Below are 25,906 nucleotides of genomic sequence, written 5' to 3' on the forward strand. Positions count from 1 at the left end.
ACCAGCAGGACAGGCACCAGCTTCGGGTCTGGAAGGAAGTCCATTAGGAGGCTAGAGGGCGTGGCATCAGGAGCGGAAGGGAGCATAATACTGATGAAGTGACCATCGCACACCCTAAACAGACTGTCCCCGAATGCTCCAGTGGGAGCATCTGCAAAGGCAGGGCCCTGCGGGCTCTAAGAAGAGGCATTCTCGACAGGGAGAGTAGGGCGAGGGAAGAACTGCCTCATCCACAGGCCGTGTCCCGTTGCCGCCAGGGCCAAGACAAGCTTCACGGACTGCCCCCAAACGTGAGACAGCTGTGGATCTTAACGTAAGTAACGGTCACCCGGATCCAGAAGAGTCCAAGCCGGGGCCGGGGTGGCTGGGCTCCACTGCCGTGGACCATTGCAAAAGCCTTTCTCCTTCCCCTTCCCACAGTAAAACCAGTCGAAAGTCGCCGCGGACACAGAATGGGCGCTGATGTATTTATTTATTAGACTGAGTGCTTTCGTACAGAACAGTACAGAGATGATACATGTTTGTGCTTCAATACTTTCAAACACTGAGATTCGGATAAGTTCAAGGTAAACAAGTTTCAAGACAGACTAGCTTTTTTAAAATATCCTTTTGATAAATTATTTTTATATAAATAACAAGGAAAGGAAAACCAACATGTCTGACGAACAGGGTCCTGAAGCGTGAGCAGGTGGGCAGGGGAGGGGACGAAACGAGCCGTAGTGGTGAGGAAACAACCAATGCGTGTGCCTAGCAGCTCCGCCCAAAGGACGTGAGCTGTGTGTGTGTGGGGGGGGGGGGAGGGGCGCGGACGGGGAAGCTGATCTGAGCGCCGAGGGAGAGAGAGGTCAAAGCCTGGAGGTGAGACCACCACGATGCACCTACTGGGCGGGCAAGGGGCATGTTCTGACGGGAGAGCGGGGGCCGCGGGGAACTAGCACACATCACGTTTGCAACGACATCACGAGACAGTAATATACACACGGTCTGCAGGAGGTAAAGGGTGGCAGGGGGGCTGGACAGGGGACATTTTTGTGACTTCCACTGTCATTGTATTTCGTGACCACAGCAGCAGGACACATGGCGCTCACTCGCGGAGAGCGAGAGCTGCTGAGTCTTGAGGATGACTAGACATCCTGCCTGCATTTGCTTCTTTAAGTTTTGCATTAGAGCTACATTTTATACAGCTAAGTTTTTATACAGAGAGTAAAACGATCATTTTCTCTTACAAGCACAATGACACATGATCCCGCGTTACAAAAAATAAAAGATTAGAAGTATCTTAAACTGAGGATAATCTGAGTGGGAAAGTCTGTCTAAATCCAATGGGCTGTCCTTCCGGCTGTCTGACGTCGTAGGGGACGGGCCCTCTGACCAGCCGCCTGCAGAGCCCATTCTGTTCTAGTCCCTTCCTGACCCGAGAGCTCTACCCAGGCTGACCCCGCTCTGGTCAAAAGGATCGGGCCTAACCACTTCTCCAAGAGACGAAGGTCCCCAGTGGGAGCCTGCGCCTCGCTTGTGAGGGCACGGTGCCTTAGACTGCAGAATGCCTCCCCTCAGGACCCCAGCGCCGTGGACGTGGGCCAGGGAGGGTGCTGTGACAGGCAGAACAGCAGCCAGCACGCAGCCTGACTTCACATGGACATGGACTTCACATGGCCCCCACCCACAGCCACGGCACCAGGGTATAAGCCACTGGGGAAAGCAAAAGAGGTCGGTTCCAGCTCCAGCCCCCCGAGATGCCACCTGAGCTTCACTGCCCACTCACGTGGATGAGAGCGGGCACGGAGGGGCAGGAGCTGGAGCGAGAGAACAGATCTATCCTCAGTTTGCAATACTCCTGGCACAGACACCCGAGTCCCAGAAAGAACAGAAACAACCCAAGACAGGCCTTTAAAAACACCCAAGCGTCTACCGTCCCATACTCAAGCAATTTGCACAAGTCGCACCAGGTTTTATGTACAAGGTCACAGAATCCTAACTAGTGGGGAGAAGGCGTCCATTCATTCGAAACAGTTTCAAGACTGCTCCAGCAGCGTGCCCCTCACACACGGGCTTCTCCTTTTAGGGTGCGTATAGAAGAGAGTCTTTTTAAAAAACACAATGCATTGTTTTCTTTTGTTTCAAACGAGAAGAGGGCATCATTAAACACGAGAACTCAGCGGCAACAGCGCCGGCCAGGGCGTGCAGAGCGGGAGGAGGGGAGGGAGAGAAGGTCAGCAAAGTAACTGAGGCTGAGGCGAGAGCAGCAGGGGCTGCTGAGCGCTGGGGGAGGAGGGGTCGCTTTTGGGAGGGGCGGCTTATTTTTTTAACTGCTTATTTCTTCATCTGTTTTATTCAGTTTCTTCAGCGTGTCCAGCAGTTTCTGTGGGGTGAGAATGTGCGTGGATCCTGGGGGAGGCAGAAAAGACAGTGAGCTCACCGGCTCTGGTTTGGCACACTTTCTCCTTCCCTGCTCCTCTGGATTCCCAGATGTGCACCCGTTCCCCACCCCCACCCTGGTCTTGGTCAGTGGAAGCAAGGAGGGGGGCTGGGAGTTGGGGCTTGGGGCCAAGCCACCACAGGCCTGGGAGACATTTGGGGGCTGCGGATAAACAAAACACATCCTCCAGCTCAGGCAGGGCCCCAGGCTGCACCAGGGAAGGAGCGTGCGTGCCCCTTGCGCAGGGCTCAGTGCCATCTGCCAGGGGACAGGGGACAGGGCAGCTGCGTTGTGAACTTGAGGTGAAGCAGGGGGAGGAATTCCATACCATAGGGCAGGGGACAAGGTTGGGGACTGGTGGGGTTATGAGGAGCCTGTGTGTGGAAAGAGTGGTGCGTGGTAGGAAGTGCATGGGCAGAGCACCCTGGGGGACGTCACTGACCTCTGGAGCCAGCTGGCTGGCACTGCCGGTGGGATGGGACCTCAGGTGTGAAAGGGAGGGGGCCAGGGTACCTGAGGCCTTACCTTGCAGAGACCGTGCATTGTAAGAGATTAGAAATGCTTGCAAAAATTTAGGCTAATGGAATTAGATATACTTCTACTGCAAAAATAAGAAATAAAAATAAATGAAGTCCTTTTCCATAAGGAGAGAGAGATCTAGTAAGTGCAGTAAAAAAAGATGCATGGACCGTGTGGGTTGGACATGGACTCACTCAAACAGAACAGAAGCGACTTGTGTGTATGTATGCGTGAGGCCCGCGCACATGCAGCGGCGGGCTTCAAAGAAAGAGGTCCCGGTGGCAGAGAACCGAACAAAAGAGATCCGTACTTGAAAATGTGCCCCCCTGGAGGTGCGGGCAAGGGAAGGCCTTCGTGGGAGGAGGGGAACAGAGCCTCGGGATGCCAGATTTCCACCCTGAGGGCAGGCAAAGAAGGTAAGGCTTCCGCTGGCTCGTGGGGTGTGATTCCACATACCAGGGCCCCTGTGCCTTTGACCACTACGTGCCTTTGATTCAGCTAGCCCATGACTGCTGGGGCCGCAGGCCCTGAACCTTCCTGGTTAGCCCAAACCAGCAGAAAGCCTGTAAAGCCTCCCCTGGTGTGAGTGGTTTCTGCCAACATTCTGTCCTCTGCAGTTCAAGCCCCAGCCACCTGTCACTGCTACTTCCCACTTGCCGAGCTCTTAAGCTGCCTCGTTATTCTGCACAACTGCAGCTCCTTCTGCAAATGCAACACGGGGGCCAGCAGGACATCCCTGGGTGTTACTGTGATGCTCCTTTCCCCTGAAGCACACCCATTTCTGTGACCTTGCCCATCTGCCTGCTCCTCCTGAAGAGAGTCACAGGCTATCTACAGACGGGCAACGGGTAGGCTCTGAATTCAGATTTCGATCTCAGTCCCACTGAAAAATGAAACGTGTCTGACCCCAATCTGGAATAAGGCAAAATATTCGATGTAGAAAAGCAAAACCTCCCTCTGCAGCGTAAGCGCCGAATGCACACCCGTGCTCACCCCGCCTTTCAGCCAGCCCTCTTTTATGACCCCTGGCTGCCTCTGCAAGTCCCTATCGATCAGCACTTTCAAAACATCGCCCAGAGCGCAGAGGTGAAGACCTAATGGGCAGACTTTGTGTTTAGACGATCGGAAGAGATGAGTGATTAGCGGGTGGGGCGGGGGTTCCAGTGAGGCTGTGGCGCCTGCCCTCTAACCCAGACCTGGGGGGCCGGCCTCGGCTCCAGGAGAAACAGCCATGCACCGGCACCAATGCACAGGGCCTGGGGGGGACACTCGCTCACTGCTCAGCAACAAAACTCATCTCTTGAAAGCTACATCACTGCAAATATCCGTGCGTGGGAGGAGACCACCCCGGCTGCCAATGCTCTGCACAGTCCTAGCCTGTGGTCACCTAGACAATCACAGTGGAAGGGCCGGAGTAAGATTTTAATCTGCTTTCTGACCTCCCTGGCATCAGGGCCTCGGGCCTCGCTTTTTCTTACATGAACTCTCTAAAATCCAACAAAGCTTTTCAGAAGCCACAAATGTACAACCAGAGTCTCATTGTGCTCCCTTTGCTCTGATGGCAGCTGAGACCCTCTCTGCTGATCGAGCCTAAAACAAAGGAAACCAGTCTGCAAAGGAGAGGCTTCTTCTGAAGCGGGGAGCCCGGACTAAAGCCTAGCAGGAGCCCGTGGGCTCTGGGTTTGTGACTTTCAGACCCGCAAATGGCCTGCCATTGCAGCCGTCTCGCCTCAGTATCTGTCCTTCTGAGTCTTCAAGGACATCTCGGGGTAAGTGCCACCCCACCTGCCTGTCACCTGCACACAGAACCAGGCAGCTCTGATTACCAGCCTACCAAGGGGCTCCCAAGCAATGACTGTTTCTATTCGCTGTGCGCAGCTCTGCTTTCTTTGGGAAGGCAGCCTGGGCAGGATGGGAGGTCCCAGGGCGCAGCCAGTCCCAGTGTCCTGGCTCAACGCCACTTGCTGTTTCTCACCTCTCTGCTGCTCAGGGGAGCCTCTGCCCAGGGAAGGAAAAAGAAGGAGGTAAATGGTCTGACCTCTAGAGCGAATCCTTTGCAGACAGGCACACTCCCTTCCTATATACAAGCCCCTCCGTGCCTCCCAGCCAAGGTTCCGATGGAGCCTTCTTCTGAGGTCCCCAGGGAGTACGTGTGAGTGGGAGCACTGCACGGTTTGGGTCACCAACCTGAATTGGGTCTCAGAATCACTGAATCACAGAGCTTGGGGAAGCCTTGGGACCCTATGACCCAGCCTCCCTGTGCTCCACACTCTGTGGTCCCCACTCTTCCCAGGTGACTCACATTCTGAGACCCACCAGGCCACATCTCAGCCCAAGGGGAGGGGACGTTTTCAGGGTCCAGTGTCGATGGAGCATGTGAAGTCAGGCACACGAAATGTGGCCCCCTCACAGAGCAGGTAAGGAGGCTAAGGCCTGACGTCAGAGTGGAGTTCTGTATCCATCTGCCACTGAAGCTCGTCACAGGAGGTTCCCGGCACGCACGAAGGAGGCAAGAAGAGAGGACAGAGCGAGGGCAGGAATAAAATCTGGACAACCTACCCACGGATGGTGGGTTCTGGGGTGACTGACATGAGGGACAGTGTGGAGGGAAGAGAAGCCGCTGTTTAAAGAGCAGAGACTCCTCCCCGAAGACTCTCGGGTCTTAACCAGGAGGCTTCAGGGGGAGCAGAGGGTATGATTAGTCGACTCTTGAAAGGATCACAGGAGAATTAAAATAAAAGCAATTACTGTAAAAGCAAATGACTAGTAAGTGCTGTTTGCCCCAGAGGAACATGAGACGTGGGCTCCTCCCATGTATGGCTAAAGTTCACCAAGGACCAGGTGGCTTGTGACCCCATGACCCCCTAGCAATTGCCCCTCAGGGTAAGTGCCTGTCCCAGAAAGTGCATGTCTAACGACCACTGCCTAGCGTCTACTCTGCCCTCTCCTTCGAGCCTTCCCTGTGGTCAGGGCCCACGGTTGTCTCCACGGGGGTTCTGCCTTCTTGGACATGGCTACCCCTTGGACGCCTGCCAGCCTCCTTCTCGAAGTGCCCACACCACGTCCCAACCAGGACGCAGTGTGCTCTCTTCCTGGTGCCCACACACTCGCCCCCGAGCCAGCAGGCTCGGGCGCCGGACCTCTGGCATCCCTCGACTCCCAGCCCCCTCTGCTCACGGCGGGCGGTTATTCTCGTGTTCAGGGGGAGACCCAGCGGGCCGCTCTGTCGGACTGAGCAGCAGGTAACTAGGACATGAGGGAGCCGGCAAGCCGGGGCCCGGAGGCTCCCGTAGCAGGGTGTGTGAAGGCAGCATCGGACACATTTTCAATCGGTGTTAAGAACTGCAAGCATTTTCTTGTTAAAGAAAAATCAAATAAATAATAAACTAAAAAGGAAAAAATAAGAAAGAGTGACGGAATAATCAAAGAAAACCCTTCAGAGTGGAAGAGTTTCTTTTCTGTAATAAGCTGCTTTTACTTTGTTTCTTTGGCTCTCACTCCATTGTTGGAGCCTGATCCTCAAAAGATACCCTAGAGGACTCCCTGAAGTCGGGGTGTCTCAGGTCCATGAGAAATTTGGTGGGAGTAAGAATATGAGTAGAACCTGCGGGAGAACAGAGGCCAGCTGACTGCTTGAACAAAGGTACGTTACCGGAACATGCCAAGTTAGGCCTACACTTTATGCAGCCAGCGAGGTGTGAGAAAGCAAGGTGCTCACACGCGCCCATGCACACGCACACATGCACACGCATGGCAAGGACGGCGGGCGTGCACGAAGCCGGCGAGGCCACCCAGCGGACGTCGGCTGTCGGAGCCAGGCCCTCCGTGAACCTGTGGGCCCCCTTCTCCCTCCAGGCTCCCACCTCCCAGCGGGGAACCTTAGGTCAGGGCCAAAGCTGAAGAAGGAGGTTTACCTCCAAGCCCGGCTCTGACAGCTTCTGCCCAGCTGTGTCTGAGCTGAGAATTAAGCAACACACACATGCAACACGTATGTGAACAGGGAACACAGGAAGCTTCGTCTGGGGCCTACGTGACGAAGAGGGAGAAACAGTACCGGGAGAAATGGCAGCCAGACGGGAAGCTTCAGGGAGTGGGGAGGGGAGGGAGGATGTCCATCTCCCCACTGAGTGGTGGCATCTAGGAGTCGGTGGACAGTGCCAGGTCCATCTTGGAGACACCCAGCAATGGCCACACAGACTGGCCTGTAGACCCTACTCCCTCTGAGAGCCTCGGGGGCACTGTGCTTGGTCACTCCGAAGCAGAGGTACAAAACCGACACGTCTCACCGAGATGAGGGGACAGTACAGGACCCGCCAGGGCGGTACGTGCCGACAGCCTCTTGCCAATTACAGTCAAGAGGTGCCCAGGCGAGTGCTGCTCCATTTCGTTAGGGAAAAGGTGGGACAAGGAGGAGAACATCTGGAGAAAGCAAGGCTTTCCCCAGCTTACGCTCTCTTCCAGGCCTAGCAGCTGTGGCAGCTCCTATGGGCATGAGAAAAGGGGGCACGTCGCCTGCTGCAGTACGTCAGCTCTTACAGCTGTTTAGTGTCCTCTGGGAAACCCCCGAGAAACAGCAGAAGGGGCGTGACTGACCCAGAAAGTAGGAGGACCAGGCAGGGGGGACCCTTAGCAGAGTCCAGCAGTCAGGCTGACGTGTTGGGCAGCGTCTGCCTGTCGCCGACCGAGAGGTAAAGGTCGGGGTCAGAATTCCCCTTCTCTTCACTGGCCCCTGAGTGGGAGGCCTGATGCCTCAGGCCTAGTGGGAGGCTGGAAGTGGGTGTTCTCAGCTCCATCTGGTTGGACAAGGAGGTGGCAGCCTGTGGAGGCAGGGCACCTGCTCTAGGGGCCCAGTAGGGCGGTGTCGGGTGGAAAGTGAGCCTGGGGCCCGTGGGGTCCGAGTTCAGGCACTGCCCACCGCACGCAGCTGCCTCTCGTCGTCCAGAGACAGGGCAGACAGGAGGGAGGAACCCTTCGCCCCTTCAGCGTTTGCCAGAGGCTAAGTCTGGTGGTGGCAACAGACAGTCAAAGACAGAAGGACACACCTAAGCATGGAATGGAGTCACAGACGGCGAAGCGGCCCCTCCCCCGAGAGCGCGTGCCCACTCACCTATCAGCACCTCCCACTTGCCGTTGGCCTGGGTCACCTCGTAGGCACAGCGCATCTCGCTCAGACTCACGCCTCCCAGGATGAAGACGATGAGGCGGGGGCCGCTGCGGTACTCCCCCGGCGCCTTGTTCTTGTGCCAGTGCCCGTAGCGGGCGCTGGGGGGCGGGAGGGAGAGAGGTTAATGATGTTCATCTGCACTTCCTCACTCACCGCTTCAGACCTCCGTGACTCGCTTACACACTCGCTCTGCACACACCAACCACAGAGTAGACGCGTGGTAAGTATTGTGAATGAACCCAGTGCAAAATATCAAGCGCCCTGGCTGCCTGGAGAACCACTCTGCGCGCCGGGGCCGTGACCGAGTTACTCTCGTAGGAACATGTAGGCGGCAGACCGGTTCAGGTCGGCTTCACAGTCGGACACGCTAAGTTCAACAGCTCCACCCCGCAGGATGCTCCTCCAGGAATCTACCCCGGCTGCACGTGTTTCTCAGCTTGTCGGGGGTGGGGGACGACTCCACTGGCGGGAGCAGGGACGGAGTCCAAGGCCCGGCTGCAGCACACAAACTGCACCGAGAGCCCCCCCGGGCCGGGGCCGCCCCGGCACAGGGAAGCCAGCCCGCAGCAGGCACAGCCCTTGCGAACTGAGCCTCATGGCTTAACCAGAGCGAGTGGGCAGAGGGTGGGCAGAAGGCAGCTGGTCCTGACTGCGCTCGGTGACATACACAGGGCAGGGCCGTCGAGCGCTGTCTGGGTGCCACTGGGGAAGGCTTCCCAGAAGAGGTGACCCCTCTGTCACTGGGCTTCCTCACAGATCCTCACCTTGGCCAGGTGAAGAAAATGGAGAACACAGACGAGACGAGGAGAGCAAGTCTCCTCTGGACAGCGAACTCTTCGTCCTTCTTCCTGACTTACGACAGCAGCAGAGCCCCCTTCCATATCTTGGAGGCCCTGGGGCCCGAGGGGGCCGACACAGGGAATGTCAGTCACCCTCTCTGCCTGAGCGATCGCCCGACCTTCTGCCATTGCCCGCCAGCCTGCCTGGGGCGCTGCTTGGGATTTTGTATTTTACTCCAACCCTGCAACAAACACTGGGCCTGCACTGCCGGGGCGGGGAGGAGGGTGTCCCACCTTATACATGCCTCACGGGCCTCCGCCCCCAGGAGAAGGTCTGAAAGTGAGGGCAGGAGAGAAGATGGCAGGCCCAGAGGCGAAGGCGCGTGTCCCAAAGTGAACCCCGGGAACCTCCTGTTAACTTCACTGTTACAGAGCGCCAGCGGGCGCCCTCCTGACTGTCTGCGGGAGCCAAGTGAAGCTCACGCGTCAGAAACACAGAGCAGCGCCCCTGCTCTCAGTGCCCTGCCATCTCAGGGAGGGGGCCAGACTGCCTGTGGGTCAGGGAGGACCCTGGACCACACAGAGGAGGAGGCGAGAAGCGAGTTGGCAGGTGAGATGCACCGGCCAGTGCTGCAGAGTCCCGGGGACGGGGACAGGCTGAGGCAATGGCATCTGAGAGCACAGAGGGGAAGGCTCCCGATGGTCCCAGGGAAAAGGAGGAGGAGGAGAAGGAGAGGAAGAGCTTTGAAAAACAGGCCTTGCGGGCACCCTGGGTGACTAAGAACACACGGGGAAAGACTGCTGGCCACTCTATCCTGAAGCTGAGAGCTGCCTGAGCATCCCCAGCACGCGGCAGAAACCCGGTACACACCCCCCAGGCACCCACACTGCGTCGAGAATGGGTCTGAGACGTGTGGCTCTGTGCAGGCAAGGTAGTCATCCACTTCTCAGTTAACAGCCAGAATTAATCCATTGGTCAAAAGTGAAGACAATGTGCCTGTTAGTGCTGGCTGTTCTAGACACCGAGGGTCAACAGACCCAAATCCCCGTCCTGCTGAGGCTGGCGAGCTGGTCAGGCGCGGCCGGCCGCACACAGGGCAGGTACCAATAGTGCACTGAGTGGCGGTGGCATCCGCGGAGAGAGATGAAGCAGGGAGAGAGAGGGAAGCGTTGTGGGGAGGTTGCAGTTTTTTCTTTATTTACTGTAATACCCTTATTGAGTGATAGTCCCATATCGTACAATTCATTCTTCAAAGTGTGCAACACGGTAGTTTTTTAGTAGTCACAGAACTGGGAATGATCTCCACAGTCAATGCTAGACCACTTTCTTTTACTTATGCGTGTGTGTATTCATGTACATGTACATATATACATATATACCCGTGTGTGTGTGTGTGTGTGTGTGTGTATAGGGGGGGGAGAGGGAGAGAGAGATTTGTTGCTCCACCCATTCATGCATTCATTGGTTGATTCTTGTATGTGCCCTAACTGGGGAATCGAACCCACAACTTTGGCATATCAGGACAATGCCCTAACCAACTGAGCTACACAGCCAGGGTTTGGACCATTTTAATCACCCCCAAAAGAAACCCCATACCCATCAGTGGTCACTCCCCATTCCCCCACCCCCACTCCCATCCCCAGTCCCTGGCAACCACTGACCTACTTTATCTCTACAGATTTGCCATTCTGGCCCCTTCACATACATGGAATCATACAGTGTGTAGTCTTTTGTGATTTCTTCTTTCTCCTAGCAGAATGTTCCAAGGTTCAAACACGCTGCAGCGTGGATCGGTAGCACTTCCTCCTTTTTGGGTGGACGCTACTCCACTGTGCGAGTCTACCACATGCTGATTATGTGCATCAGCGGACGGACACGTGGGTCATTTCTACTCTGGGCTACACCTGGGCGGTGCTGCTGGGCGCACTGACGCACCGTAGCTTTAAACCGGGTGGTTAGGGAGGGTCATAAAGGGTGACACTTGATTAAAGACCTAAAGGAGAGAAGAGGCAAGCCACGCAGATGTAGCCGGGACAGACCCTTTCAGCCAGAGGGGAGAGCAAGTGCGAAGGCCTTGAGGCAGAAGTGAGCCTGGCATGTTCACGGAAGAGTGAGGAGGCTGCTGTGGTGCCAGTGGAGCAACAGAAAGGAGGATTGAGGAACCGGTGTCAGGGGAAGGGGGGCCAGAGCGAAAGGGCCTCGAGGGCAGGCAGGTGAGAGAAGGAACGGGTGGCACCCTGGCCGAGCCAGCCGAGTCACAGGACTGCTAAGTGGCTTCCACTCAGCCTGCATGGGCCCCACGGCCTGCCCCCGCCCGTGCAGGGGCTCTCACCCACCTGACAGCAGTGGTGCTGAAGGAGGCAGAGGAGCGCGTAGAGATGTACGGGTAGTGCTTGGTGTCGAGCTTGTCCTCAATAGTGTCCTGACAAGGAAAGACACCGACGTTAGCTCTGCCGCCCATCGGACAAGGGACGGTGGGGACCCAGGTAAGAAAATGGGAAGATCGAGTCAGGAAGCAAAAACCATGGCCAGGTTTGTCTCAGCCAGAGCCCCGCCCTGCTGCCGGGCTGTACTGGGGGCGCGGGGGTTGCTTGGTGAGGGAAGGGTGCAGGGTGTGCCTGCAGGTTTGCTCTTTAAGGGAAGTTAAAAAAAACTGCATTGATTTTCCTTGCTTCCTCTCCAATTCTTTTTTCTCCCTCTTAATATTCTATGTGAGATTATGCTGTATTCTGTCCAATAATCCCTGACACTTAGCATCTGTCTTGTAGAAACGAGGCACCAGCAGTTTCTCATGCAGGAGAATGCTTCCCACCTGCAGTTTTCCCAGGGGCTAATGGCTTGGTGGGTGGTTTCCAGCTCCCCACCTCCTGCTGCCCAGAAATGACACCCTCCTAACGGCTACCATGCGAAGCCTCCATATGCCTCTGGGGGGCGGGGGACTGGGAAGGAGAAGAAGAAGAGGGCAGAGAACAAAGGAGGGAATGAGGCAGGGGTTGGCTTTATCTACTGTACCACTCAAAGTAATTGGTTTCTCAATGTCTCAGGTTCACTCATCCTTCTGGTTTGTGAGTTTTAAAAATAGGACGCTGACTCACTACATATATTTACAATATATTTATTTGAACATTCAATTCAGTATGAACACCTGGTCTGCTATGAATTAACAAAGCGATCCTGGGCAAGTCCCTTCATCCTCGGGACCCAGTCCCGTCCACCTGTCAAGTGTGGGGGTTGGACAGATTTCTCCAGCCCTGCCCCAAAGTTCTAGCAGGGTGGGACTTTATGCAGGGCCCCCTTGATCTACGGGAGAGGTGGGAGGGACAGGCTACTGTACAGAGACAAAACAACTACTACGCACACAGCATGGGGCCAGGGGACACGTCAGTTGAGGGCATAGAACCAAGGTATAAAAATGTGACCCGAAACACCAAGCAGCATACGTACACAGAGCCCCCCTGACATACGCTACAGGAGTCCAGGGGGCCTCCGTGGGGCTGGGTGTCAGATGGGTCGGGTGGCGTGTGGAACAGTGAGACCCGAGGGGACACCGAAGGCAGGCAGGGCGGAGACAGGGGAGAGGCGAGCGGAAACATTCCAGACCAGGGATGGGTCTGAAGGGGAGAAGAGGCAGCAATCCGCTCGGCAGGGTCTCCGGCTGGCAGGGGAGGGCTGAGGGAGGGGAGCGGGGGATGAGGGGCAGGCTGGGGTCGCGGAGGCCCTTTCGCACCTGCAGGTCTCCGAGTAGCACAGCCGCACCTCAGCGTGAAACTCGTTGCCCATCGGACCTTTGGGTGCTGTGGTGTGAGTGGTTCCTTTAGGTGCGGGGCCATCAAGGGGTCTCAAATAGAGGGTAGATCCCATACATCTTGGGGATTTGCACCTGGGGTCTCTTGAGACTGTGCTTCATAAGCTCTCAGGACAAGACGTGCTAAGAGGCCTGAAAGAGCTCTGGAGGCCTGGACGCAAGTCCTTTGGGTGGCACCGCCACCTGACGGCTGGTGAAGCTGGAAGCGTCTGGGCATCCCAGTGAAGGGCCCTGGGCCCGGCTGTCCCTCTCCACCCCTCCCACCCAGCCATCACTGACCTCCATGATGTCTTTAATGATCGGGGTCCATCGCGAGAGCTGGTAGGTCTGCTCACTGATGCGCTCCTTCCGTTCTGGCTTGCTCCTGCGGCGCAGCGTGGACTGAAGGCAAACACAACACACGAGATTAGACTGGGTCAGCGGCCACGTGGGCCCTAGGCGGCCTCTGGAAATTCTCCCCCGAGGACTGCCTCCAGAGGCAGCATGCACAAAGACTGAGTGGGGGACGGCTTCCCTGGAAAAGCCGAACTTACGCCTCCTCTTTTAGGAACCTGGAGCAACGCCGGGTCTTTAAAGCCACGAAAAATGGCAAAGTGGGTCAGATACGAGTGCCGGTAAAAAAAATCCAGGTAGTTACAAAAATATTTTGCTGTCGATTAATTACAGGACAGGAGGCACAGAAGAAACCACCTCCCTTCTCATTTTGGTCCCTCCTGTGAACATTAGTGGAAAAATGCCAGTTGTGGCTCTGGGACAAAGTCTTTGGCTCTGAGGTTCCCAAAGGACGGCATCTGCGACTCCAGCTTGACTAGCACAGGCCGAGCTGACTGCCTACAGGGGGATCACGCCCCGGGGGTCCCTACCAGCGAGGCTCCCAGCCAAGCGCTCTGCGGGGTGCTTAGGCCTCTTCCTCACCCTGGTACCCAGCCTCTGCCAGAGCCCACTGCGTGGTCGGGCCTCCCACACAGCCTGCCCTCACTGGGTCCTGAGTCATCGCCAGGGCGGAAGACTCAAAGTGGCAAGACTGTTTGGCGCTCGGCGGTGATTCTCACAGAAGCAGATGCATCTAGGTGTCCAAAGGCAGAGCCAGACTAACCGGAAGAAGCTGGTGTGACTCCTTTCGTGGGCTGGTTCCCAGATGCAGCTCAGCTTTCGTGACTCAGTTTCGTGACTGATTCTGGACGTGCATGCCTGGGCTCCTGGCGCTAAACCCCGATTTTACTGACGTCTCTGTATCTTTAGCCCTCTGATTTTACCTGTCTTCTCTCTCTCAGTGCTGACTGTGTATACCCTAAGCTGCCCACCAGCTGCCCGTCCGCCCCCTGCTCCCGACCCACTGCGAGGCTGGCCCCTTACGTCTGTGACGATGGGCACGCCCAGGTGCGCCATGTTGGTGATGATCTCACTGTCCTCTGGGGGGATCTGTGCGTGCTGGATCAGTTTGTTCAGGTTTTCCTCCGTGATGCCTGAGGGAACAACCCTGGTCACCACACCCACCAATGCGCCCAGCGCACACTCAGAGGCAGAGCCAATCGCTGGGCAGGGCAGGGCAGGGAGAGTGTTAGTGGCAGTGAATCTGTTTGCTGCATCAACTTCACCGTCAGATGAGGACAAGACCAAGCCTCCCGGTCCACTCCCACCACTCCATCCCGGGCTGTGACCACCGGCGCTCCCCTAACAGTCTCCGTTTCCTTCTCTCTCCTGTTTCTCAGCCGCCCCATCCACCCTGAGCCCACGCCCACATCAGCGCGGACAATAGAGTCTCTGTGCCCATCTTTTTGCAGAGGACACTTATGGGCAACAACGATGGGGGTAAAACTGTTACTTAAAGGCACAGGTTACAAGTGTGGTACAAGTTAAAAATATCAGGCAGACATGCTCTAATAAACGGGCCAAGAAGCTGCCTGCCCTGTCCTCGGCTTCACGTCCACACCACTGTCACCCCTGGAATTACGGGGGAACACAGCCTCCAGTGGGCACAGGTTTGCCTACATTACAGTTTAAATACCCTTTTCATGTCTTTTAAACTACTTTTCACCTTGTTTTGTCTTTCCCAGCTGCCCCTCTTCTGCGGCCCACCCTTCCTACCGTTCTTCAGAAAGATGTAGAGAAGGATGATGCGGATTTTGTCGTAAGTGCTGACGTTTGCATCCAGCAGAATGGGGACAATGGCTCTCATGGGGTCCTTGATCTTCTCACCTTCAGCATCTGTGCCCATGGCTAGGTCCTGCAGAAAACACACTGCATTGGCCCTGTTTCTGGTGACAGTCTAGACAGGTGGCAGCTATTAGAAAACTGCTGGTCCGAGAAAGCCTGGAACCCGTGGCTGGGTCGGGGAGGTCTCAGCCAGGCAATTCCGCTGTCCCAGCGCCGCATCACGAGCACCGGGGCAACCAGCACGGATTCCTAGAGCATCAGTGAGAGAAAAGCTCCAGGTTTCACTTTCCAAATGCAGAAACCACAACGGGTGCCGTCGTGTTCGAAGGGAGGCTATTCCCTTCAGGTGAGGGCCCAGGCACCAGTGCCTGCTCCCCAGGGAAAGCTTCAATGTCAGCAGGTCCTCTAGAGAGGGGCCCAAAGCCTGCTGTGGGGCCAGGGCTTCGAGGGAAGCCCTTCCCCCACAAGGGCGGTTTTGGCACTGGGAGGGCCTCTGCCTGGCTTGACTCTTCGCTGGCTGCTTCCCTGGCACTGAGGGACGTGCTGTTTGAGTTTTAATGACTCAGGTTTTTAGGGTCTGTTTTTAATCTTCCCAACATTTCCAGGGTGAGGAGGAACAAGGAACAGGCTCCCAAACCTGCAAATCCCACCCATGGAGATGGAGGAGGAGAGAAGGGCTGACATAATGACCGAAGATGGAGGAGAATGAAGTAAGCACAGCCTACTGACCCCACTTAATGACTCAGGCAAGAGTTGGCCGGTTCTCAGCAGGTCAGAGAAAGTGGCAGAGCGGACAGACGCGGCCCATTGAGGACCATTTGGTCTTATTCTCAGAGGCCAGCAGCCACAACTTCCTCTGTGGCTCTTACGGAGGCTGCCTGAGGGTTCCTTTTCTCTTGAGATCCCAGGAGTTCATAACAGTTATGATCTCGAGCTTGTGGCCTCTTTGTGTGGCCTCTTCCCTGCCTGGGTGGGTGGCGGGGGCCTCTCCCCCCAGCCCTTTCACCTCCGAGTCCACTGCCAGCCTCACCGATGTTTGTTCATGTTCATGAGGACCTGATTCTAATACTCTCTAAAAATCAAATTAAATGTAACGGGTTTGACAAATACTATCTAGCACTTCTGAAACAATTTAGCTTCCAAGGATTAATCCCAACTGCATTTTTACTGATCTAGAGATAACCTCTCTCTGGATGGTGACCTTTTTGGGGAGAGGACACCTTTTGTTTTCCAAGACCCCCTGGAAACTGACGGGTGTTAGCGGGGCTGCCTCCACTAGGAGCGCAGCAGCGAACTGGAACAGGTCTCACAAACCTAAGCTGAGCCTGCCACACATCAAACCAGAAGATTTGAACCTCAGCTTCACGCTGAGAACTTGAGCTGTGTTTCCCTGTGAAAGGGGTTGTTCAATGCCCTCTCCCTCCTTAGAAGCTGGCCCCAGTTGAGTCATGTTATCGCACTGGAAGAACGCAGTGACTCCGCACAGCAGTCCGGGCAGTTGTGGCAGCCTCGCCCCTTCCCTTCGCAGGTGAGGGATATAGAGAGAGAAGTGGGCACATCAGACAAACCTGCGACAGAGACAGAACTCGAATCCAAACTCCCCACTTGTGGTCCTGATTGTGACTGGTGAGTCTGTGGGCAAATTTCTGACCTGCTACTGCACTGTCCTCTGCCAGCCCTAGGCCTCCGAAGCCGGTGTGGCTGCATCAGGAGGAAATACGGTCAGAATATAGGGCCCAGCCAGCCCTGTCCACGCAGGGCTCGGACCCGTGGCGAGCCAGGCATGCACATCTGGACGGCACAGCCATCCGGGCCAGCCCAGTCCCTGCCATTGAGGGCGGCAAGGCACTGGCTCCAGAGAGGTGACACACGATCTAGTGGGCTTTCCCATGTCTATTTCCTATGATTCTGCAGGATGTTCAAGGTCAGAGGTTAAAATTCAGCTGGGTAAATGGCATGGCAGGAAGAGAAGGAAACAGTCCTACCTGCTCCACTCGGCAGAGCTTGTCCACGGTGCCCTGGTAATGCTTCATGCAGTCCTCAGCAAGGTGCAGGTGGGTCGAATACTAGGAAAGAGTAGAGTTTGTGATCGAGGAGTTACGGATCCAGCAAACACCTACCAAGCACCTATGACGCATGAACACCGGGCTGGGCACCGAGGCATCTCCAGCTTCATGAAGGAGAGGAAGCGCGTGCAGGCCGGCACATAAATGCCACGAAGTAGGGAGATTGCGTGTCAGGAGAGAGGGGCAGACCGCAGTGTAAGAGAGCCCCGAGGAAGGAGGAACCCTTCGTAGGGGAGGGTGTGATGGCTTCACAGTGTGTCCCCAAATTCTTTGATATCCCTCCCTCCAGGGGGAGGAACTTAGTTCTTCCTCTGTCCTTGAGTGTGGGCTGGATTTAGGGACTCACTTCTAACGAACAGTGTGGAGGAAGTGACATATGACAGCCCAGATCAGGACATACAGGGCACTGTGACTTCCTTCGACCTCTCTCTCCCTTCCCCTCTCTCTCTCTCTGTCACTCAGTCTGGGGAGCTAGCTGCCACGTCGTGGTAACGCTCAAGCAGCCCCGTGGTGAGGCCTATGAGAAGAGCAACAGGAAGGATAAAGAGAAAAAACTGAAGAGGAGAGAAGGAAGTCACAGAAAATAAACTGTGTATCCCAGCCTTCCATTTTTGCCGAATAAAAATTGAAGAGGTCTGAAAATCCGCGCATGTCAGTGAATCGGTTCGTGCAGTGGGACTCTGAGACATCTTTTGGAAGCTGTTTGCATGCACGATGCCAATCGACCACTTTGGACCGCCATACCTTGCTGAGCTCTTTCTGGTACTGGGGCATCTTCTTCAGCATCTGGGACAGGTCCCGCATGGTGGTCTGAAAGGGAAAGGAAAGCATGTGGGCTCAGGCCCACGCCCTGAGCTGAGGCTGTGTGAGCCTGGTGGGCGCAGGCCAGGCCAGCAGCCAGCCCGGGGTCCCCAAGTGCACTCTGGGACTCTCAGAATGAAGCCGCTAAACACCAGGTCATGTGTGTTTAGGCTGCCAGGCCTCTGGCTGGAAAAAAAATGACTGACCCCCACACCATGTCTCACAGGTGGAGAACTGAACTCTGACGCCCAGCAATTACATCTTACTTATTGGACTAGAAAGTTACTGAGAGCACAGCGCTTGCCAGGAAAGAACGAGCTTTTGCTGCTTCTCTGCGTCCTTAGCTCAAGTAAGTACTTCTGGTATCAAGTTCACATTCATCCCAGCAGCAAGGCTGCCGCTGTGTGGACGGGTGGACTGTGGGGAGAGGTGAAAACCATCTGGAATCTGCATCCCGACAGGTGAAGGGGTCTGTTTACTTTCTAACTGTGTGACCCACCTAACCCCACTCATTTATCCAACAAAAGTTTATTGAATTACTACTACAGGCCAGACACTTTTAGGTGCTGGAGATACAATGACCAAAAAATCAAGTTTCAAGAATTTCTGCCTTGAAGGAGCAGAGTGGACTGGCGCTCCCTGAGGGAGCCAGACGGGGCCGTGCCCAGAGCAGAGGCTTCACTAGTCTGGGGAGGAGTAGGGAAGAATCCCCACTCCCCCCCACCCCCCAAAAAAAAACGACACCAGAGCAAAGGACCGGAACTTCACAAGGCAAGGCTCAGGTAAGGAACTCAGGTGTGGCTGGAGCAAGGCAGCAGGGATACGAAGGAGGGAGACAGAGATGAGACCAGAGTCTCTGGAGCCTAATGATACAGGTGCTGTGAGATGTATGGGCAAGTGAGGCTTGAATCCATGGGGAACAGGAAGTCACTAAGTGGTTTTAAGCAACGGAGTGACAAAATCAGGCCTCAACTAAGAGTAAGCCGTCTCTGATAAACGGCCAGGATGAGAGGCCCAGGAAAGTTAGGTCATGAATTCTAATGCCTCCACAAGCTAAAAAGGGTTTTGCAGTTCTTCCGGCTGAAAATGAATCATGATCCAAAACAGCAAATATGAATCCTAAAAGTAACAAAAAGAAGCTCTCTATAAATATCAAAAGACAGGCTCCGGATCTCGATCTTGAATGCAAAACTAGGACAAAATGCTTGTAGATAAAGGAAGGACGATGGCCTCCCCAACTCAGTGATGTGATGCGGAGCAGGCATCCTCCCTGCTCCTAGACAGAAAGCAGGGATCAGCTTAAAGGGCGCTGCAGCATTAGCACGGCTTACCTTCTCTCCCGTATTCATCCTCTTGCTGGACGAAAAGTCTTTCAGAGAACGGGTGACTTCCCTGGAAGACAGAGGAGGCAGCTAAGTTTCAAAGCAACACCGAGAGCCTCTGTATGGATGCTACAGGAATAATGCCAGATTCTTCCCTTAGGAAAATGTGGTGACTTTTCCTGCCAGGAAGGTATGCATTTAAAGTGATTTTCTAAGAGATTTTCTAAAGTGTTCTAAACCAAGGTTCTCCAGGGTGGGATGTATGAGATGACTCAAGAAGAGAGAAGAAAATATTATGACATCTATTTCATGTTTACTTTACGTCATCCTTTTCAAATTTATGTTTTTGGATATGTTGCAAAATACACACATTAGTACAATAAAGTATATATTTACTGCACAGATAAATTTAAATAGTAGTGAATCATGTTTTCCTAAAGCTGAGTGACCCCAAAATTGTGGAGACCACTTCTAAACAACAGAGCTATCCAACACTATTTTTCTCACTCTTCCTTGTAAATTTCCTGAGGATACGCCAGCTCAGTGTAGCAGAATGTGTCTTTTTGTAAAAACAGAATTGTTTAAAGGTCATGTAACAATGTTTAGATATTGGAAACATTTTGAAACACTTTCAAAGCAAAGCAGGTTCAGGGGATCAGACCTCAGCGCTGGCTCAGGACTCAGGTATGCAAACGGGAGGGAAAGATCCCACCAGCTCCGTAAGAGAGAACTGCATGTGGCGTCTGCACCCTTCAGTAGAACAAGCTCACTTTACATGTTTAGCGTTTATAGAGCATTTTGCTGAGGGCGCTACAAATGCTTTCCAAAAATCCTAAGGCCCCCCCTCCAGAATGGGTTTTCTAACTTCCTGAAGTTGGTGGAGCCCTAGCTCATAGATCAGAAGGGCTTTGTGGGCACAGGTTAGCACGCTGGCACCTTGCCCAGGGAGCGATTCCATGCATGGAGGACCTTGCTCCCCTCCAGCTGCCCGGAGTGCGCACACCGGAAACCGCACCTGGGGGAAATCGGTTCCCCCTAGGGAGGGTGGAGGAAGGAAAGAGGTTCTTACTGGGACACTTCCGCAATGTGCTTGTGGCGCAGCGCTATCCAGAGGTCGTCGTCCTCATCCAGGAGCACTTCCTTCACCCGTGCCTCCCCGATGCCGCTCGTCTCGTACCTAGAGGGGGCCCCACAGAATCCATCCAAGTCCCCTCTGGGCTCACAGCCCTCGGCAGAGGGGCGTCCACAGAACGAGTCCACAAGCCCCACGACGTCTGACGTCTGTGGGATGGGCAGTAAAGGCTGCGATTCCTTGGGCAAGGAGGCCCAAAGCTCTCTACTCAAGGTCAACTGACTTGAAGTTCCATTTTAGGTTCCTCAGGGTCAGCTGATGTGAGCACCACCTGAGCCACCTAGATCCAAGTTACTTATAAGGGACAAAGATCATGTTTTATCCCTCTCTCAGAAAGGGCCGGGTGCCAGCCTCCAATGTGTGGTGCCTAACAACCTTTCAGCGGCTGCCCACAACAGGCCTGTGACATCAGGAACATCTCCAGGAAGGGTAGAACTACTGTGCCAAAGGGAGAAGAGCAGAGTCACTCGCAGTTTTAGAACCTTCATGTTGAAGCCGCTGCCTTTATGACCAGCGTTGTAAAATAAACCCCATGGAAACAATGCAGTCTGTTTCCATACACATAAAAAGTGTTCTTAGAAACCGAGTTTCTAATGATTGCTACCAAGAAAAATGTTTGGGTTTTTTTTAAGATTTCATTTTATTTATTTTTAGAGAGAGGGGAAGGGAGGGAGAAAGAGAGGAAGAGAAACATCAATGTGTGGTTGCCTCTCAGGTGCCCCCTACTGAGGACCTAGCCTGCAACCCAGGCGTGTACCCTGACTGGGAATCAAACAGGTGACCCTTTGGTTCGCAGGCCAGCACTCAATCCACTCAGCCACACCTGCCAGGGCAGGAAAGTGTTTATAATAAAGAAAACAGATCCTCTGCAAATAACTGCAGTGAGAAACTCCTGTTGGTATATCGTGTCGTTATATTTGGTGATCTATAAGTAAGAAGATTCAACTCTGAATAGGACATGCACGCATGCCCAAATCGACACACTGACTCACCAAGCAGGCTATGGACCGAGGTAAAGTGAGCTACGAACTGAACTTCTTCTTCCCCAAAAGGGGCCCGAATTCCTGGACAGAAACATGTGGTTTTGGGAACTTACAAAAGAGCTTGCAGGCTTCTTGGCAAGAGTATCAATGCACCTGCTTTCCCTAGGATTAATGACACCCTAATGACAAACCAGAGGTGTTTCTGGTTTGTTTGCAAAGCTGCGGTCCCTCCGGGTGCGTGCACTTACTTGTATACATCATTCTCAATAGGCAGCAGGTCGTAACTCATAGCCTGAAAGGTCAGTTCATGAAGCACGGGGGAGCTGGGGTCGAACCCTCGGTCCAGGATCAGGAGCTGGGAGCGAGCCTTGTCTGGGCCCTAGAAGGAAGGACACAGGGAACTTTCACTAGCCACTCCATCCAGTGCTGCCTGCCGCAACTAGCATTGCCCCTCCTGTAAAAGGGGGCAGCAGGAAGTGACTCGGAGGTAAAATCCAGTAACATGGCACTGAATGCAGTCCATTCACCACTTGACAAGGATGTCCGTTAATGCCATGTGAGAGAGAATGCAATGTGTCTATTTCCCCATGAGGGCCCTTGGAGGCAGACCTAAAACTGTGGCTGGGGCCCGAAGTGAAGAACAGAACCACCTGGGCTCTGCGACAAATGGGTGACCCCACGCAGTCTGCACAGGACCGACCGGGTTCCCAGGACGTAGGACTTTCGGTTTTAAAAACCAAGATGATGAGAAACTGCATTGGACTGCAGTGAGCCTCTGTGCGTGATACAGTTCAACACAACTGACACACACACGAGCACACGTCCAAACTAGTGAATGAGGTCTGGCGATCGTACCGAGGTCCATTTTCTGGGGCTGATACTGTCCTCCTGAGGGGTTCCCAGGATGCAGGGCTTTCAGTGCTAAGCCTGGGGAGGTCCCCGAGAACAGAAACAAGCCGGGCACCCTGGCAACACTGAACAGAACCTCAACCAGCCGGCCCAAGGGCCTGAGCACTCCACCAGAGGCCCACGGGCAGGAAAGGCGGCACTCACGCCTGCTCTGTGAGCAGCGGAGCCGTCCCCAGGACTGCCACCCACGCAGGGGTCACTTGGTGAAAGAACCACATGGTCCAAGTCCGACTCACCTCCCCCATGGTTGGGTCATCAGCTTTGTAGGCGTCCAGCTTGTCCTGGATCAACTGAGCCAGCAAAGCATTGTCCTTGTATTCCCTGACAAAGGAGGAATGACAAGGGTGAACGGCCCTCGGGGGAGAAAGGCGGACAGTGCAGGCAATGCCGAGGGAGGCGTGAGCTTCACCTGCACTGCTCTGACAGTGAGAATACATTCACACATTACAAGTACAATTAAAAAGGACACACAAAATAAAATACTTAGCTCAGTGCCTGGAACATAAACATGTGATTTTCTAGTTCCTTTTTAACTATCGAAGTGAAAACAGAGGTAGTGTTTCCCAGCAGCTTCAGATAAACAACCCCAGGTCGCAGAGGGTCCTGAGCACCACCCTTTTCCCACAATAGGGTGAGTGAGCCTGACCCGCCTGGTCCTCACTTCCCTCAATTCAAGTTCCCCTGGGTCTTGTTTTGACACCAAGTGACATTTTCTGCAGGCAGAGCCAGAAGGTGTAAGTGAGAACCTCTGAACCTTACCCTGGGGCTCAGCCTGACAGCATTTTCTGGGGCCCCACCCCGCGGTACGCAGTGTGTGGCTGTGCGCGCCACCTGGCCAGGCTCAGGGCCAAAGTACTCAGGGACCCGCCACACCCCCCCTCCAATGCACTGTAACCTCCCACCATGCGGTCACCGTCACGGGATTTGGCCTCGGCCCTCATTCCTTAACTTCCACCAGGCTTCTGTCAGTGCACACCAGTGGCAGAGGGAGGCCCGATGCTGGGGCAGACGGAGAAAGGCGTTTTTCCAGGGCTACGCATCCAGCAGACAATGCGGCACCAGGACGGGTGAACACTGACCCTTGTGCTCCAGGTTCAGGCCCTCAGCTCCTCTCGGAGTGGCTCCCCCTCCACTTCCTCCTCGCCTGGCTCCTGCTCACACTCCCATCTTCACGCTCCCACAATGCTGCATTTGCTGCCCCATCAACCCCCCCACCCCGAGTTTCCCGGTGTCAGCTAGGAAAGGACATGACACCAAAGATGGCATTTGAGGCCTCCAGAAATGGCCTGTCTCGCCTGGCTGCCCTGTGCCTACACTGTGCTAGACTCCCCATCCTCCTCAGACTTGCCCTTCGCTTTCCCCGCTCCACCCTTTTGCTAATATCAATGGCAACAGCCAACTGTGCACAGAAAAGGCCTCTCTTCTCCTCCCAACCGGACCTAGTTCAAATGTCACCTCTCGTCTGAAGCTGTTCTTGATCCTCTCAGCTCAAAGGGCCTTCTCCCCACTGAGGACCCGGGCCCTGGGCTTGTCTGTCGAGCGGCCCTGGTCTCTCGGGGCCTGCACTGTGGGCGTGAGACGCGCAGCTGGTGCCTGACCTGCCTGCACAGATCGGGAGTCGTGTCCTCTGGCTGAGTCCCCCCCGCCAGCACTTAGCACATGGCGGGTAAGTGATATGTGAATGACTCTTAAAATCTGAGCAATGTGTCCTTTAGAGAAGCGTCCTCTTTCGATTTTACCTTACTCTGAAACATCTTCTGCAAAGATGCTGTTTGTTTTTAAAGGTCAGAAAGAGATGAAAAACTACAGGAGACCTGGCTTGCCATTACATAGGGGTTCATATTTTAGTTACTCACGACTCAGCATACATACCTTTCATGCTTTTTCATACCTTTTCTGTATGTATTATTACATCCACAACAAAATTTAGAAAATAACAAAACCATTGGAAGAACAATTATAAATGCCTGACATTCAAATCCTGACCCTCTGGAGCCAATCGCCAAGGAAATTTAAGGTGGGGAGGCGTTGGGACAACCCCCGGGGGCACGCTGCCTTACCCCCGGTACCGCACGGCGGGGTACTCCTTCAGGGTGGCACACAGGGTCGCGATCTGCTCTGCCAGGCGCTCCAGGATAGGGTTCTTCATCTGAGCCTTGTGGGGACTGTAGAAGCTCTGGAAAGAGTCAGCGGAGTCCAGGGAGTACACCTGAGGAGGAGGCAAAGGTGCCCGCACGTGTAGTGTTTGCATCCAGAATGGCGAGCTGCCGGAATTTTCTCCAGCTCCGGTAGTGAGTCTACAGAATATGTTTCCGTGTATTCTTCAGATGCGTGCGAGCTGTGCGCTTTGCCAGGGAACTAAATACTAGGACCTGTTAGTGACCAAAACATGACCGTCCTCATGGAGAGCGTGAAGGCACAGCAGATGACAGAGAAACAATAAGCACAATGAAAGTGAGTTTTATGGTATGGGAAAAATTGGTAAATGTATGAGAAAATACTGACGTAGGGAAAGAATGCCCAGAAGGGCTGTCAGGGTGGACAAGTTGTCCTTGAGAAGGTGATGTTTGGACAAGGGCTTGAGGGAGGTGAGAAGTTTCTCACCAGCAGGGGGGCTTCCACACGGAGGGAATGGCCGGTGCGGAGGCCCTGAGGCAGGCGTGTCTGGTGGACAAGAAGGCCAGGAGGAGAGCAGAAGCAGGCTAGTGTTGGGCGTCCCAGGCCACTGTCGGTTTCAGTAGGTAAGGGGGGAGCTAGAAACTGGGCTGCGACTCTGTGCGTATAATGGAGCTTTTTGATCTGACAATTTCATATCCTCAGCAGGTCTAACTGTTTTTCTTTTTTCTTTTTGTTTGGAAAGTTCCAGAAGTTTAAAGTTTTCTCTTAAACTGCCTAACCTACCAGCTATCAGTATTCTCTCGGAAGCTCATTTACATAAACCACCCTGATCATCTAGAAAACCTGAGGGCTGTTTTTTTAAAGTTTATTACTTTTCAAAAATCTATAAAACATGGTATGTTTGGACACGACACATTTGGATTTTCTTCAATCCAGGTGGTGACAGGGCTCACACAGAGAAAACGTATTTCCTGCACGCAGTCTGGCTGGGAACGGGCGCTGGGCCCAGAGAGCCGGGAGTGAGACGGCCTTTAACGTCCGTACTGTGTTTTTTCCACCCCTCCTTTGCTAAGAATAGGTCCCTCCCTGGTGTCAGAAGCTGACCTATAAAGGTCCCACGGGCCACAACCATCTGTTTATCTCTACAAAGTGCTACCAGCCCTGTTGTTTCATTTCTTTGTTTGCTCCGAGAAGGCATTTCAACAAACCTTACAGTACGCTCTCTCACAACCAGCTTCGCCCTTCCTGGTTTAACACTCTGAGCTTTTCCTGGGGGGGCGGTGTGTGCCGCCGCAGCACCTGGCATTGGAAGTGTTAACGGCGAATGACGAAGGCTGCCATCTGTTCTCTCAGCACGTGACAGGCTGAGGTTCTCTGCACATAAAAACAGTCCCCTTCACAGCAGATGGGTGCTGTCTGATCCCTTCCCATCTCTCCCTCCGCGCTCTTTTTGGATTGGTTATTCAGGAGTCAGCGAGCTGGAGTGCACACGGTGAGTAAGGGCAATGCACACAAAGAGAGGCACTGCGGCTTCACAAACGTCAGATACAACTGGGGGTGAGATGAGGGCGGTGCAGACCCCTAAGGAGTACCCCCACTTTCCATCACCTACACACCCACTTACAACACGGCCTGTAGGAATCCGGAGCACATGTCTCCCCTCCCCTGCCCCCTCGGAGTTCCTGATAGAGGAACAGAGATGCGCTTCCACCTGCTCGCGACTCAGCCTCA

General features: G+C 54.3%; 1 protein-coding gene across 2 annotated transcripts in view; it reads right to left on the bottom strand.

Annotated features, from left to right (window-relative positions):
* Positions 1 to 455: 455 nt before the first annotated feature.
* Positions 456 to 25,906, bottom strand: part of STXBP1 (syntaxin binding protein 1) — a 60,429-nt gene continuing 34,978 nt past the window's right edge. The window contains exons 7-20 of one of the 2 annotated variants that reach the window (XM_024562239.4): positions 24,118 to 24,266; positions 22,294 to 22,378; positions 21,397 to 21,527; positions 20,103 to 20,210; positions 19,043 to 19,103; positions 17,655 to 17,720; positions 16,830 to 16,910; positions 14,776 to 14,914; positions 14,044 to 14,153; positions 12,967 to 13,068; positions 11,219 to 11,304; positions 8,046 to 8,200; positions 6,417 to 6,542; positions 456 to 2,388 (exon numbers count right to left, since the gene is read on the bottom strand). In XM_024562239.4, the coding sequence (XP_024418007.1) occupies positions 6,433 to 6,542; positions 8,046 to 8,200; positions 11,219 to 11,304; positions 12,967 to 13,068; positions 14,044 to 14,153; positions 14,776 to 14,914; positions 16,830 to 16,910; positions 17,655 to 17,720; positions 19,043 to 19,103; positions 20,103 to 20,210; positions 21,397 to 21,527; positions 22,294 to 22,378; positions 24,118 to 24,266 (1,383 nt within the window). In that variant the 3' untranslated portion in view covers positions 456 to 2,388; positions 6,417 to 6,432. The remainder of the gene's footprint in view (positions 2,389 to 6,416; positions 6,543 to 8,045; positions 8,201 to 11,218; positions 11,305 to 12,966; positions 13,069 to 14,043; positions 14,154 to 14,775; positions 14,915 to 16,829; positions 16,911 to 17,654; positions 17,721 to 19,042; positions 19,104 to 20,102; positions 20,211 to 21,396; positions 21,528 to 22,293; positions 22,379 to 24,117; positions 24,267 to 25,906) is intronic. The other variant, XM_024562240.4, reaches the window with a different exon arrangement.

Source organism: Desmodus rotundus, chromosome 1, assembly GCF_022682495.2.
Source record: "Desmodus rotundus isolate HL8 chromosome 1, HLdesRot8A.1, whole genome shotgun sequence".
NCBI lineage: Eukaryota > Metazoa > Chordata > Mammalia > Chiroptera > Phyllostomidae > Desmodus > Desmodus rotundus.